Here is a 14,205-nt window from a genome sequence, read left to right as displayed (position 1 = left end):
ATGTTGACATACAGCTGAAATCGGTAAATCATTTGAGTTTTTGGTTACCAAGTAAGTACACATTTTTAGAGATGAGATAAGTCAGTAGATAAATAAGCATATGCTGATGATGAGGGAACATGTTAATACTGGATAGCTGTTAATAGCTGCTTCCTGTTTTAGAACCATTTTTCGCGTGAACACTACTATGTTGACATACTGCTAAAGGAGTTACTTATTCATTTTGAAAATCTTAAAAATGTCGGATATATCTACACATCCTTTCTGGATATATCTACACATTACTCCGATAGTAGCAACCTCCATGAGCCATCGGAAGACCACTTCAAAAACATCGATGTACAACTTGACCGAAATATTTCATCATGTTTGAGTCCATGGGCGGTTTGTTAATTGCATTGAAATTATGCATCTGAATTTTGTTGCTTTGGAATTGAATGCTTGAATTTTCAAGAACTCGTCTTCACTTTTATTATTCATGGTTAATAAAATACAATGAAAAAATTCAAGCGTTAAAAAATTCAAAAGATTTTTTTTTGTTTGTGAGGGCAAATTGAGAGATGACAATTATTGTTGACTACAGTTATTTGTTCAGTCATTGAAGAGCTTTAACCAAGATGATATTTACAAGAGATATCGGTGCACAAATACTGTACAGTCTATACATGAAATATATATTTATGATTATATTTTCATTGGTTAAGTCACTGTTTTTTATTTACCCACTGAAATGGTCACCTTGGATGTCATCACAACAATTGCCCCCCCTGAGATATTTGTCAGCCGTCTTTACAGCGGGATGTAAATATAAATGTGTCTTCACTGTGACACGATAAATCACCCCATTTAATTCATGCAATCTGTCACTCACCTCATTCACCACGTAGCCTGTCACTCACCTGGTCCACGGTGCGCGCCTCTTTGTGAAAAGCTAAACATCAAGCCCGGATAAGGGAGGAGGGTTGGACGTAGAATAGCAGTTCCTGCTAACTGCTACTCTTATGCTAACATTTAACAACATGGCAAAAAACTGATTTAAGTAATTTACTTTTAAAAAATGTATATAAAGCATTAAAGTCATGAAGTTATTTTGAGAAGTGACTGCGTATTTCAAAGAGCTCATTTGTAGTTCTAACATATTTAGAGTGTTCAAAAAACATATATTGTGCAAATTAGGCGATGACATAATTTAACAACTTCTAGCTTTGCCAAGTAGCCAATAGCTACTTTCCTTACTGAGGAGTTGGCAACACTGTTGTAGCAGGCCCAGTTGCCACAGCCATAGTTAACAAGCCCTCAGCTCTGGCATTAGAGTCCTCACAGCGGGGCGAATGGGCATAGCCATAAGGCTGAGCACCATTCAGTTGAAGTTCATGTGTCAAATAGGTTTGTCCCACTTAGTGATACATCGACTGAGCGACCTGCTAACCCTCCTATTCTGTGCATTCTTGCAAAACAGCAGTTATGTTTAGGGTCACTTTAAATGAGCTCTGATTATAGTGAATATAGCGACCCCTCTAGAACAGCCATAGTCAAATGTATCCCGGGGTCTAGCCACATTAATGATTGAACAGGCAGTATTAGGTTTCTGATCAGGACTGTTGAGCAGTGGCGGAGCTAGACTTTTATCCTTGGGGTGGCCAGAGGGTGGCCAAAGCTATTTTAGGGGGTCCATAGACTATGACAATGTATATTTACGAAAAGCATTCAATTGCAATCAAAATCTGTAAATATACTTTTCATATCAAGTACATCTTAAGCACAAAGGAGATCAGATTTGTGTATGAAATGTGCAGTTTTTTAACAATGTGCAAAATGTACTACATGTAAAAGTAAAAACACAGATGTGCTACTTCTGGCATATCTTACAATCCTATTGCATATATCTACTGAACTGAACACATTTAACTGAACTGGGGTGAGTTTCCCAAAACGTTCTTAGCGTTAAGTACTTCGTAACCTCGTATGAAATGTACGAGGTTACGAAGTAGCCTACTTAGCACTAAGAACGTTTTGGGAAACTCACCCCTTATCAGTTTCTGAACGGTGCCTGTAGCATTTCACATGCGACACTTTTTGCTTTCAGCCGGTGTTGTGGGGCATTCCGACAACCCTCGTTTATCCGCATAAAGACGCTACAGATTATATTGTCGATTTATGTTTCTAAACATAAATAAGAGCTAGGTTTTAATTATCCATCACAGCAAACTGCATTATCTATGTCCAAAGCCACACTGGCTCAAGGGTGTTAATTATTTTTAATAAAATACACACTGGCTATACCGAAGTTCACCTCTGACCACGACTTTGCAGTATTACAGCAGTATTATGTCTAAATATCTAGTTAGGACTAAACTAGAGTGCTCAATGAACTAAGTTATAATCACTGTAACTCCGGAATATCATCTCTAGCGTCTTTATGTGTGTGCAAACGAGGGGACTCGGAATTTGGCACAACACGTTCGTTTGAAAAAATTTCTCCATCGTGCCAGTCATCTGGGGGGGCACTTGGGGTGGCCAATCAGAATTCAGGGGGGTCCAGTGCCACCCCGGCCCCTGCTTTGGCTCCGCCTATGCTGTTGAGTGAGAGGTAAGGTTAGACTAGATAAACTTGGGTGGAGATGCATGAGTGTGTGTGTGTGTGTGTGTGTGTGTGTGTGTGTGTGTGTGTGTGTGTGTGTGTGTGTGTGTGTGTGTGTGTGTGTTAGTGTGTTTGGATGATTTCTTTGGAGGGGGTGTCTTCTGTCAGGGAACAGCAAGCTTTTTTACAGATCTACCATACGTGCATAGTGATCCTTGACCTTCCAAAATACCTAGAGTGTATATATGTATATATAAAGATATTATGTATTTATTGACTTAATACTTAATTGCTTTTATTAATATTGTTTACTTTCATATTCATATTTTTTCATTTTGACTTCCATAGAGTTTAACTTTAGATTTTATGTTGCTTTGGCAAATCTTAGTTCTGGATGGATGGATGGATGGATGGGATCATATTTGAGGCAGTCATGTCAATAAAACTACAATATGTAAGAGAAGGAATGATATATGGAGAGTGACAGAGATTATAACTAGGGGTGGGACGCGATAAAAAAAAATTATCGAAATAATTAGAAGCTTTATAATTAATTAATCAAAAATAATCGCATTTTAATTGCATTTCAGTATTTAACATGAGAAATACATGGTGTCAATTTTCACTGCTATGCAGATGACACTCAACTTTACATATCAGCCAAACCTGATGACAAACTCAGTTTAAGAAAAATTGAGGCCTGTGTAAGAGATATTAAATGTTGGATGTCTCTAAACTTCCTCCAACTTAATGAGGACAAAACAGAAGTTCTCCTCCTGGGCCCTAAGGCCTCAAAACAGAAAATTCCAGATCTAATGCTTAATCTCGCAGACTACCCCATTACACCTGGCACAGTAGCCAAAAACCTAGGCGTCATACTCGACTCTGACCTATCATTTGATAAATACATAGATAATACTACTAGGATAGCTTTTCTACATCTCCTCAACATTGCTAAGTTAAGAAACGCATTATCACAGGATGATGCAGAAAAATTGGTGCACGCCTTTGTTAGCTCCAGATTAGACTACTGTAACTCACTACTGTCAGGATGTTCAAATAGGAATTTAAATAAACTTCAAATAGTTCAAAATGCCGCAGCCAGGGTTCTGACCAGAACTAGAAAATTTCAGCATATCAGTCCAGTCCTATCAGCCCTGCATTGGCTCCCAGTTAAATTCCGTATTGACTTTAAAATTCTTTTATTAACTTATAAAGCATTGCACGGGCTTGCTCCTGAATACCTTCAGGAACTTATTTCCTATTATGAACCCCCACGTCCACTAAGATCACAGGGTGCTGGTCTTTTATTAGTTCCACAAATTAATAAGGTAACAGCAGGGGGAAGAGCCTTTTCTTGTAAGGCCCCCAGCTTTGGAATAATCTGACACAGTCACAATCTTTAAGTCTAGGTTGAAAACACACTTATTTAGTTTAGCGTTTGATAATTAATATCCCCCTGTAGATAAAGGTACAGATCCAGGGGTTCACAGGCGAAGGGTTTTATGGTAGACTGGGGCGCTGGTGCTGTCACTGCTTGTGGTCACTCAAGTTTGTTGACAGTGCAGTGGATGGATGCCATTGTCTCAGAATGCCCCCAAGCCTATGTTACCTTCTGGTTCTGCCTTTTTTAGCTAGGCTGCAATAATTTAACTTAATGCCGGAGTTGCTGCCACACTCCAGAAATGTTTATAATTTCACCTGTCCTGTATATGTCCTCATACAGAGCTAATTTTCCCTGTTTCATTTCTCCACATGGCTGCCCGCCTGCACATGGATGCCTACACCATGATGGACATTATTACATATTTTTCCTTTTCTTTCTCTTCTTTCTGTCTAAATTGTTGTTGTTGTCATGGTGACTGGTGTCGGCCAGAGGAGGATGGGTTCCCCCCCTGAGTCTTGGTTCCTCTCAAGGTTTCTTCCTCACGCAAAAAACTAGGGAGTTTTTCCTTGCCACTGTCGCCTTTGGCTTGCTCACTGGGGGCTAGGACTCAGCACTTGTAAAGCTGCTTTGTGACAACAACTGTTGTAAAAAGCGCTATATAAATAAAATTTGATTGATTGATTGAAATATTAATTTAAGTTAGAATGATGAATGAATCAATTAACATAACAACAACCTAGCATACAACCACCAGGTCAGGACACTGAAAATCAACCACTCTCAAAAGCATCAGTATCTCCAACATAAAATGGAAGTTTTCTTCCCTTATTTATCATTCTAGATGGGTGCAGGTGCCACTTTGGGCAGAATCTTGTGGGGAATGTTGAGCTTGGGAGCATTCGGGTTCCAACTCCAGAAGGGAAACAGATCATCACCACCACACGCTCACACAGCAATAAACTTGTAACGAAAACTGTCCAAGCGATGTGATCCGAGTAGGGGGAGCTGGGAATAAGGTACGTGATACAGTAATGTACATTTGGAGAGAGTCCTTGTGAACTGATGGGATGGAAGCGTTAATTCCCTCCATTTATCCTGACAGATCATTCAGCTGCCTATGTCTTTGCAAGCCCAGGCTGTAAAAAGTTGGACACCTGCACACCTGAGGCAATTCTGCATGCTGTTGGTGATAACTATCATCATTGCCCCTCCCAAACCCTGCCTTTGATGCCAATAGTTCATTTCTGTGCCGCTAACTTTTTTCTTTCTGTCCACCCTTTTCATTTCACTCTCAGGAACACTGACAGACATGCATGTGAACAAGTACCAGTACAGTGCAGATCTGAAGCAACACTGCAGAATCATCAGTACTATCTTAACAGGGTGCCTGTTTTGCAGGCCCTTTCCTCTAAGGAGTCGTCAGCCTCAAGCTTGTGGAATCTTAGTGGCTTGTGACTAGTCACTACATGTGAAAACATCATTTTCCATATTTAATAACAGTTAATGAACTTGTGAAAGAATAGTCATAAGGTCTGTGATTTATATTTTTGAACTTTTTGTCACATTTGCTATATTCTGGATTATTTTTACAATATTCTGGATTATTGTGACAATTATTGTGTGTGGATTGAATGTAATTTCACTGATCTAACTGCAAAATGGTGCTGTCAAATCCCTTTTATGTGTTCTACGTGTTTTGATTTACTGTACACTATATTGCCAAAAGTATTCGCTCCCCCATCCAAATTATCAGAATCGGGTGTTCCAATCACTTCTATGGCCAGAGGTGTATAAAATTATGCACCTAGGCATGAAGACTGTTTTTACAAACATTTGTGAAAGAATGGGTTGCTCTCAGGAGCTTAATGAATTCCAGTTTGGATTTGTGATAGGATGCCACCTGTGCAACAATCCAGTCATGAAATTTCCTCGCTCCTAAATATTCCACAGTCAACTGTCAGCTGGTGTAAAGCACGCCACCACTGGACTCTAGAGAGGTGAAGGCGCATTCTCTGGAGTGACGAATCACCCTTCTCCATCTGGCAATCTGATGGACAAGGCTGGGTTTGGCAGTTGCCAGGAGAATGGTTTGACTGCATAGTGCCAAGTGTAAAGTTTGGTGGAGGGGGAGTTATGGTGTGGGGTTGTTTTTCAGGAACTGAGCTTGGCCCCTTAGTTCCAGTGAAAAGAACTCTGAATGCTTCAGTATACCAAAACATTTTGTACAATTCCATGCTCCCAACTTTGTGGGAACAGTTTGGAGCTGGCCCCTTCCTCTTCCAACATGACAGTGCACCAGTGCACAAAGCATGGTTCATAAACACATGGATGGTAGAGTCTGGTGTGGATGAACTTGACTGGCCTGCACAAAGTCCTGACCTCAACCCAATAGAACACCTTTGGGATGAATTAGAGCAGAGACTGAGAGCCAGGCCTTCTCGTCCAACATCAGTATGTGACCTCACAAATGCACATCTGAAGGAATGGTCAAACATTCCCATAAACACACTCCTAAACCTTGTGGACAGCCTTCCCAGAAGAGTTTAAGCTGTTCTAGCTGCAAAGGTTGGACCAACATCATATTGAACCCTATGGATTAGGAATGGGAAGTCACTTAAGCTTATATGTGAGTCAAGGAATGTGAGCGAATACTTTTGGCAATAATGAATTCCAGTTTGGATTTGTGATAGGATGCCACCTGTGCAACAATCCAGTCATGAAATTTCCTCGCTCCTAAATATTCCAGTCAACTGTCAGCTGGTGTATGTTATAGGAAATATGCTTCCATTAAATATTACACTGTTGCTCTCATTCAAGTGGTGACAGATGTATCCTTTCAAGACATTACTTTCAGTAAGTAAAATAAAGCCCAGTCTATAAATGATCTTTTTTTCCTTTTTCATTGATTGACCAAAAGTATACCTGAATGTGGTTATACAAGGCTTGTATATGCTGTTCATATAGTTCCAACATGTGATCATGACTTGCTTAGGCATACACTGCACTGTTACTTCAGACTAATGCTAAATTGCCATGTATCTGTTGATACACATTTGAAAAAATGTCTCAACAAATTCAGTGGAATTTTTATAGATTGAATTGAATTCTTGGTGCAGAATGCCATTTATCAAGCACTCTCTTTGAAAGTGGGCTAAGTCATCACTGGGAGTTGAGACAAGATGTTGACATGATCATCACTACACATCTACACCAGTTTAATAAACTCCAACTTAATTTCAGAGTACAGGATTAGTGTCACTAGTCCATTTATTCCATTCAAAGAGTTTTAAACAAACGTACAAATCTTAAAAGTGATATGAAAACACAAATATTTCCTGACTTTTGGTAACAGGTCAAAAAAGGTTAATCATATTGCAAGACAAATTATTGAATGTTCTAACAAGAATGTAAAAATCCTGAAAAAAAAAAAAAACTTCACCCTCACCAGAGCATTATATAACGGCACACCATTTGCAGAGTTATTCACCATTCAGAGGGCAGAAAATAAATGAACTTGCACATCTATTTGTTATTGGAAATACAAGCAAAATAATTGGAGATCACCTGGTAGCAGTACTGAGTAGCAGTGTAAGGCATTGTTGCTGCACACAAGGCTTCTACTACCGTCTTCATCTGTGCTAATAAAGTGATCAGAGGAGACACATGAGCCAAGGACAAAAAAGCTCATACATTTGCACTTTACATTTGGGAAGTGCAAACGTAATTCAAATACGAGCACACCTAAAGCCGACCTGTGAGACATACACATACTGTATTTCTAGAGTTGAAGTAAAATATCATCCCAGAAATGTCGAGATGCAAACACGGACTCCATTGTTCACTGTATGCCACCTCACATGACTACTCCAGAAATGACTGATTAGTAATTATTCAAAATATTTGCTGCGTGTGTGAGGAAAGTTATGGCACTTCTATAACAGCATAAATATGAATATGTCTTACCTTTTAGCAATGTACATGGTATGTAGCATTTCACCAGAAAGCCTTCAGTATGGCTTGTGTATGAGGATAATGCTGTAAATACTCAAGACTATATGAGCTTTTACCTACAAGTTGTTCATGCACTAGTGAAATGTGGGTCCAAAGCTACAGGATCAAGGGAGATCATTCCTTCTCCTTATGTTCCTCTGCCTTTTTAAATACTTTTAAATACTTGTCTATATCAAACACTGGCACACAGTTAAACAAAACTGTCCTCTTACACTTAGTCCTTGGAAATGGTAGTGTTTTCTTATTGGTTGAAAAAACCTTGGGTTCAATAACTGGTAAAATACAAGTTACAAGTGCAAACACTATGAATCAAAATTATTTAGGATTTTTTGCCATTTATTTTTTTCTTGTTGATTGTTCATTGATAAAAAACATGTATGCATTTTTACACCTGTGAAGACATGTGACAAATTTCTTGTGGTCTCAATAAAAGTTACATTCTTGTGTCTCACAGGATATCCCAGCATGAGTTTTCTAGAAATGTTATACTCATCTTCCAAAGCCATGTCTACAACCCAGATGCAGGACATCTGAGTAAAGGTTTGGGCTGGGCATTGGCACAATAATGGTTTGGAAGATGTGGTTTATATGCAAAAAGTCCTGAAACATGTTCATCTCTGTATCCAATGCACTCATTTTGCTAGCGTTTACACATATACACTATCAGTTTGTTTGACATTGCAGTACCCTGTAATATAGTGCGGGAAAACCAATGTGTTTCACTGTAATGGATAACCACAGTTGTTTTCATATAATCAGTTAATACAAATACCAACAAGCAAAGAAATCAACATTAGTTATAGCAAAACAGCAGTATATACACAAGGGAAGTGGTGGCTGAGGGGTGTGGGGCCTTGCCGTAGATGATGCAGGAAAGGTGAGTTGTCTTTAACGAGGATAGAGCAGGAGGAAGGGGAACTCTGCTGAGCTGTAGTGAACCCTGTAAATTCACCTCTTCTTAGGGGCCTGTGCAGTGCGTGGTGGGGTGACGGGGCGTCCCGAGTTCACACCACCATACTGATACTTTGCCTTTTTCTCTGACGGCTTCAGGATCTGGACAACAGGAGGTTTACATGGTACACATCGCTCACAGAGAAGACTGCGAGTACTTTTACTATGAACGCAGAGAGCTTTTGCTCACCTGAAAGGAGCACATGAGTGATTCATCCACACTCATCATGCCACCAGCGTTGTCAAACTCCCCGCAGTAGTTAGGGGCCGAGAACAGAGTCACCAGCTGACGTTTAGCAAAGAACTCGTACCCATCTTCCACCACCTGCAAAGATCGGTGCTTGTAAAACATGGCGTAAGGTTTTTCATGTGTCATCCATTAGACTGAATAGGCAGCTCTCACAATGGGGCTCTGGAGGCAAATGTGGGGATGTGAGATATAACATGAGGTCAACACATTAACAAAAACAAGCCTTCATATTATTGTGCTGGCTTGGGTAAAATTATATGCTGTAAATATGTAAATATGAATGATCTTAAATATGAATGATGTTAATGCAGAAAAGGTAGAAACACACGAAAAATAATTTGACCATGTATACAGAGTATGCTTGATTTGACAATAATAGGTCAGATAATTCATGAACATTTCAACCACTAATGCGTAGGAGCAGATTTGGTTAAAGGGACATCCATAGTTCAAGTACCTGATGAGCCCTGCAGATGAGGTCCAGGTCATGGCGGTTAAGAAACTTGCTGACCACATCAGCCCCAAAAGTGAAGGACACGCCTCTGTCATTCTCACCCCAGCCCTGCACGTCTTTGTCAGGATCTGACCACAGCAGGTCACACAGCAAGCCTGACAACACAAAGGTCTTTTTGATCAACTGTGCCAATGTTGGCATACATCACATATTTCTGTTCCTTCAGGCATCGGTTACTCCACATTACACAGAAGGTCCTCACTTCACACAGAAAACTAGCTGAATACAAGCATAACCATACCAGTGCAACCATTTATTACTTTTTTTTTTTTTTTTACTACAGTCCCTTACATAAGTTCTGTTGCTTATCCATATTGTGGAAAAAAAAGCTTATAACCTGACTTCAAATTCATCGATTGGTTCTGACCTTTCTGTGTTCATTAAATGATCAATATTTCTGCAGTAAAGCAAATTTATTTTCGTAAATTAAATCTCATTTGGGAGGGTTTCAGCTTTCATATGAGTCATTTCTAAAACCAATCGATGAATTTAAAGTCAGGTTTTGTTTCCACAACATGGATAAGTGACAGAACTTATGTCAGGGACTGTATTACTATTTTTATTTTGTTTGTGGGTTTTGTACCTGTGTCAGGGACATCAGTAGGCCGCATGATACGGCGGATTTGCTCCATAGACTGAAGATCAGGAGAGAGACCTACAGACCGAGAGAAGAACCAACAGATGAGATGTTACACTAACGGCAATAGGGACAGGAATGGTGAAACACTGAGGTGTAACCAACATTGCTGCTAGAACCAATCCTGAAAGTGACAGTAACAGTGTATCATAGTGGTTGCTGCACTCTAGGATTGGTCCGCATTTATCAGCCGTTTATTAGACCCTTTTAATGCCATGGTTAACTGTTCTGAATTAAATATAAAGCTAATTTGACAGGATTTCTATTATTTATTGTTTATTTAAAAAAATGCAAGAGAATGCCAGTGTAATGGTAGGAATTATGATTATAAAAAATTTTACTAAACATAATATGCTATAGAAATAAATGTTTTTTTACAAACAAGTTTCTTCATGTGATTTTAATATATAACTATATTTAAAGGACAAAAGTAAGCAGAGAATGTGAAAATCTAAATATAAGAGTTTGTTACATGCTAGCCTGTGTGGTTATTTAAAGCCAACTTGTTAATGAAATCTGTAAATAAACACAAATTTTTGTTGAATTGTCTCATTTAGTTGTTTATTACAATGGCTGGGATATTAGCTTTTCTTACAAAGACACTGCAAACCTTTTTGTGATTGCCCTTTGAGAAAAAAATGTTATGTTGATCTACTGCTCTCTCTACGGGTCGCTAACTATATTGTGGTGTGTAACTGTTATTTTTGTCCTCTGAAGTGGACTTAATCACAATCATCCTGAGACTTTTAGAAACATTTTTTGAATTTACATACTTTTCCGTTCCACAAATGACTGCTTTTAAGTTAAATTCCTGATGTGCACAAGAGCTTCAAAAGAATATAAATTCTTTATGGATATCAGCGTGTAGAAAACAAGCATCAGACTGGATATCCTAGTTTAGTATTACAGATTTGTAATTCCACCAGGGGAATGGAGCTAGAGGAGACAATGATGTAATGCCTAATGCTACAAACCTCCATGACAGCAGAAAATCTTCTCGTCAATAATGGCAGCAATAGGCAGACAGTTGAAGCAGTCGGTGAAGGTTTTCCATAACTTGATGTTAAACCTACGTTTGCCTGAGGAACCCAGAAGAGAAAAAGCAGGTCAGCGAAATGCCTACTTATTGTAAAAAGCTGAGTGAAATACTCCTATGTGAACTTATGCCTCTAGAGAGTTCCGCAAACTACTGAGAGACAGTCATTAAAGCAGTGAGGGAAAAAATGACATGCCAACTCAGTTTTACTCAATACTGGAGCTTTTAGTATTGTCAAAGCTGATTTCAGCTGTCAGTTATCTCATAAATTGCCAAAATATAGCTTGCTGGAAATATAACCAAATCTAAACTGCAGTGACCACTAGATAAACAACTTCTGTCTATGCCCATAAGTTTCTACAAGTTACTCACACTCGTCGTAGAAGCCGTATATGCGGTTGATGGAGGCGCACTCATGGTTGCCACGCAGCAGGAAAAAATTCTCTGGGTATTTGATTTTGTAGGCCAACAGGAGGCAGATGGTTTCTAGAGACTGCTTCCCTCGGTCCACGTAGTCTCCTAGGAAGAGGTAGTTGGCCTCTGGAGGGAAGCCTCCATACTCAAAGAGCCGCAGCAGGTCCGTGTACTGGCCATGGATATCGCCTAGGGGAAGAAGGACAAGGCACTATAATAGGGGTGCAATGAATCGCTAAGTCACACCCAGCAGATACTACAGCACAAGCCTCTAACTGAGTTTAAGGGTTTTAGTATGATATATTTATAAGTAAATGCAATTATTACGCTTTGGCAACAGCAGTTTGAACGGTTAGATAAGTGAATAGGGCGCTAAGTAATTTGTTTGCAATTTCTTTGGAGCCAATGTGTCATTAAAGGCAATACATTACGTGATTAGAATGAAGAGGAAAAGAAAGAGATATTGAAACATGGGAGGGAGTACATATTAAAGATACAAAGCTCTCTTTTTTTGTACTGACCGCAGATCTTGAGAGGGGCCTCAAGCTCCAGGAGGATGGGCTGACTGAGGAAGATCTCCCGAGACTTGATACACAGCCCACGCACCTCCGCCTCCGTCATCTGGACTATCTTCCCTGGCCTGCATCCTCGCACTGGATTAAAGAAAGTCATTCAGCCTTACACGAGTAAACCCGCCAGGGTCTAGACCACACAGTTATGCTCGGACCACGACTCACTGCCTACACAAGACAGCGACAGCTCATGTCCACAGATAGATGTAGGCAAATTTTCTGAAACCATTTCTGTGCACAGAGCGCAACTTAATGAAAAAACATGTAGTCTGGCTTGCTATTGTTAGACATAGTTCAGCAAGTCAGACTTTATGTACCACCACTAACAAATCCAAGCATGAATTTTTGAAAAATGGCATTTCTCCCAATGTTCTAATTAAACTACTACATTTATATGCCTCTAGTAAAGCCTAAAGGCTGCAAAATATGGATGCACAATATAGAACATGTTAATACTGGCATTTTCAGTGATCTTTTCAGAATTTGAAAGAAGGCTGCAAAATGCAATTAAGCCCTCTAACCTTCTAACTGTCCACTATGAGCACCCTGACCAATATTAGATGATCCAGACCAGGCAACAAGGATATTGCACCAATGCATATCAAGACATATCACAATTACAACACATAGTATCATATTCATAAATAATACACAGGATGAGATGTCAAATATCCTGTGTCAACCCATTAGCATTTCACATAGGTCACTCCTTTCACTCATAGCAAACCCCTAAAGTAGCTAGTTCATAACAAAAGAACTAGCTACTACTTCACAAACAGATCCATACTTCCCTCCCTTATGACTACGTTCATACCCAGCCCAGCTGGTCGTGTTAACAGATTTCATGAACTCCCCAATGTGGAGTGCAACAGAGTAGGTCTATGTTTGTGTCCTGTGTTTCACCACTTGGCAGTCCCGTTCTTTAATGTAGTTAAACTCTGGACATACCAGCCATTCTGTGTACGAGTAAAACAACCCAAAATTTAAAAAATATTTCCCATCATTTTCTTATTTTGAAAAGTGATCAAAAATGTGGATTAACACAGACATGTGTTCATAAGTTTCCCCAAGACGATTTTTGGAAGTTTATGCAGATAGGAGAGCTCACCTAACTAGGTAGGCATTATGTTGGTCAGCGTTTGCTGTCGCACAGTGAGCGATAAAGCGAATGCAGTCTGGCATGAACCTAACAAATTTCACAAACATTAACGTTAACAGCTACTACACGGTCGAATTTAACGGTTTAAACCAGTCAGCCAGCCGTAACCCATAGTACAGCAGTCAGCTCGGATATCTCAGCTATGTCCCCATGTTAGCTAGCTAGCCCAGAAGACTGGCCAGTGACCACAGCTACCATTTTAAACCATGGCCTGCGCACCAACCTTTCAATATAGCTGTTTTATAACTCGTAGCTAGTTAACCGCCGACTGTCTGAAGAAACTATGAGTGATTACAGGCATTTGTCTCTCAACTAAAGCCAATTAGCTCGATATTAACTACACGTTAGCTATCCTGTCGTACGACGTCACTCCTGTTATGCCCACACAGCTCCTACTTACGCGGACAAGCTGGGAACGTTACGATAGATCAATAAGAGTAATAAAAATGCGCTGCCAGACGCGTTAGCGGTGATCATATATATATGAGAGACATCCAGGTGTGAAATACTTATAAACAAAGTAACGGAGAAACTAGCTACCTTCTAGTAGTCTTGAGATGAGACTGTCAACATTGAGTTCCCCTTCCGCCATTTTCTTAAAAACGCAAATTCGCTGATGCTCAATTCTTCAGGCCCCCCATAGAGGGCGCACACCACAAACGATGCGAGCCACTGAACGTCATTCAGATTTTA

General features: G+C 39.7%; 1 protein-coding gene across 1 annotated transcript; it reads right to left on the bottom strand.

The window, feature by feature from the left end:
• Positions 1-7,217: 7,217 nt before the first annotated feature.
• On the bottom strand, positions 7,218-14,200 carry LOC143523449 (serine/threonine-protein phosphatase PP1-beta catalytic subunit-like). The gene is made up of 8 exons (XM_077017913.1): positions 14,053-14,200; positions 12,303-12,434; positions 11,740-11,970; positions 11,306-11,410; positions 10,278-10,349; positions 9,638-9,789; positions 9,121-9,255; positions 7,218-9,032 (listed from the first exon to the last, which is right to left on the bottom strand). The coding sequence occupies exons 1-8, from the start codon at positions 14,102-14,104 to the stop codon at positions 8,928-8,930; spliced, it is 984 nt and encodes a 327-aa protein (XP_076874028.1). The 5' UTR covers positions 14,105-14,200; the 3' UTR covers positions 7,218-8,927.
• Between the last annotated feature and the right edge of the window lie 5 nt (positions 14,201-14,205).

This window comes from Brachyhypopomus gauderio, chromosome 9, assembly GCF_052324685.1.
Source record: "Brachyhypopomus gauderio isolate BG-103 chromosome 9, BGAUD_0.2, whole genome shotgun sequence".
Taxonomy (NCBI): Eukaryota; Metazoa; Chordata; class Actinopteri; order Gymnotiformes; family Hypopomidae; genus Brachyhypopomus; species Brachyhypopomus gauderio.
This window is presented reverse-complemented; position numbering and strand designations above follow the sequence as displayed.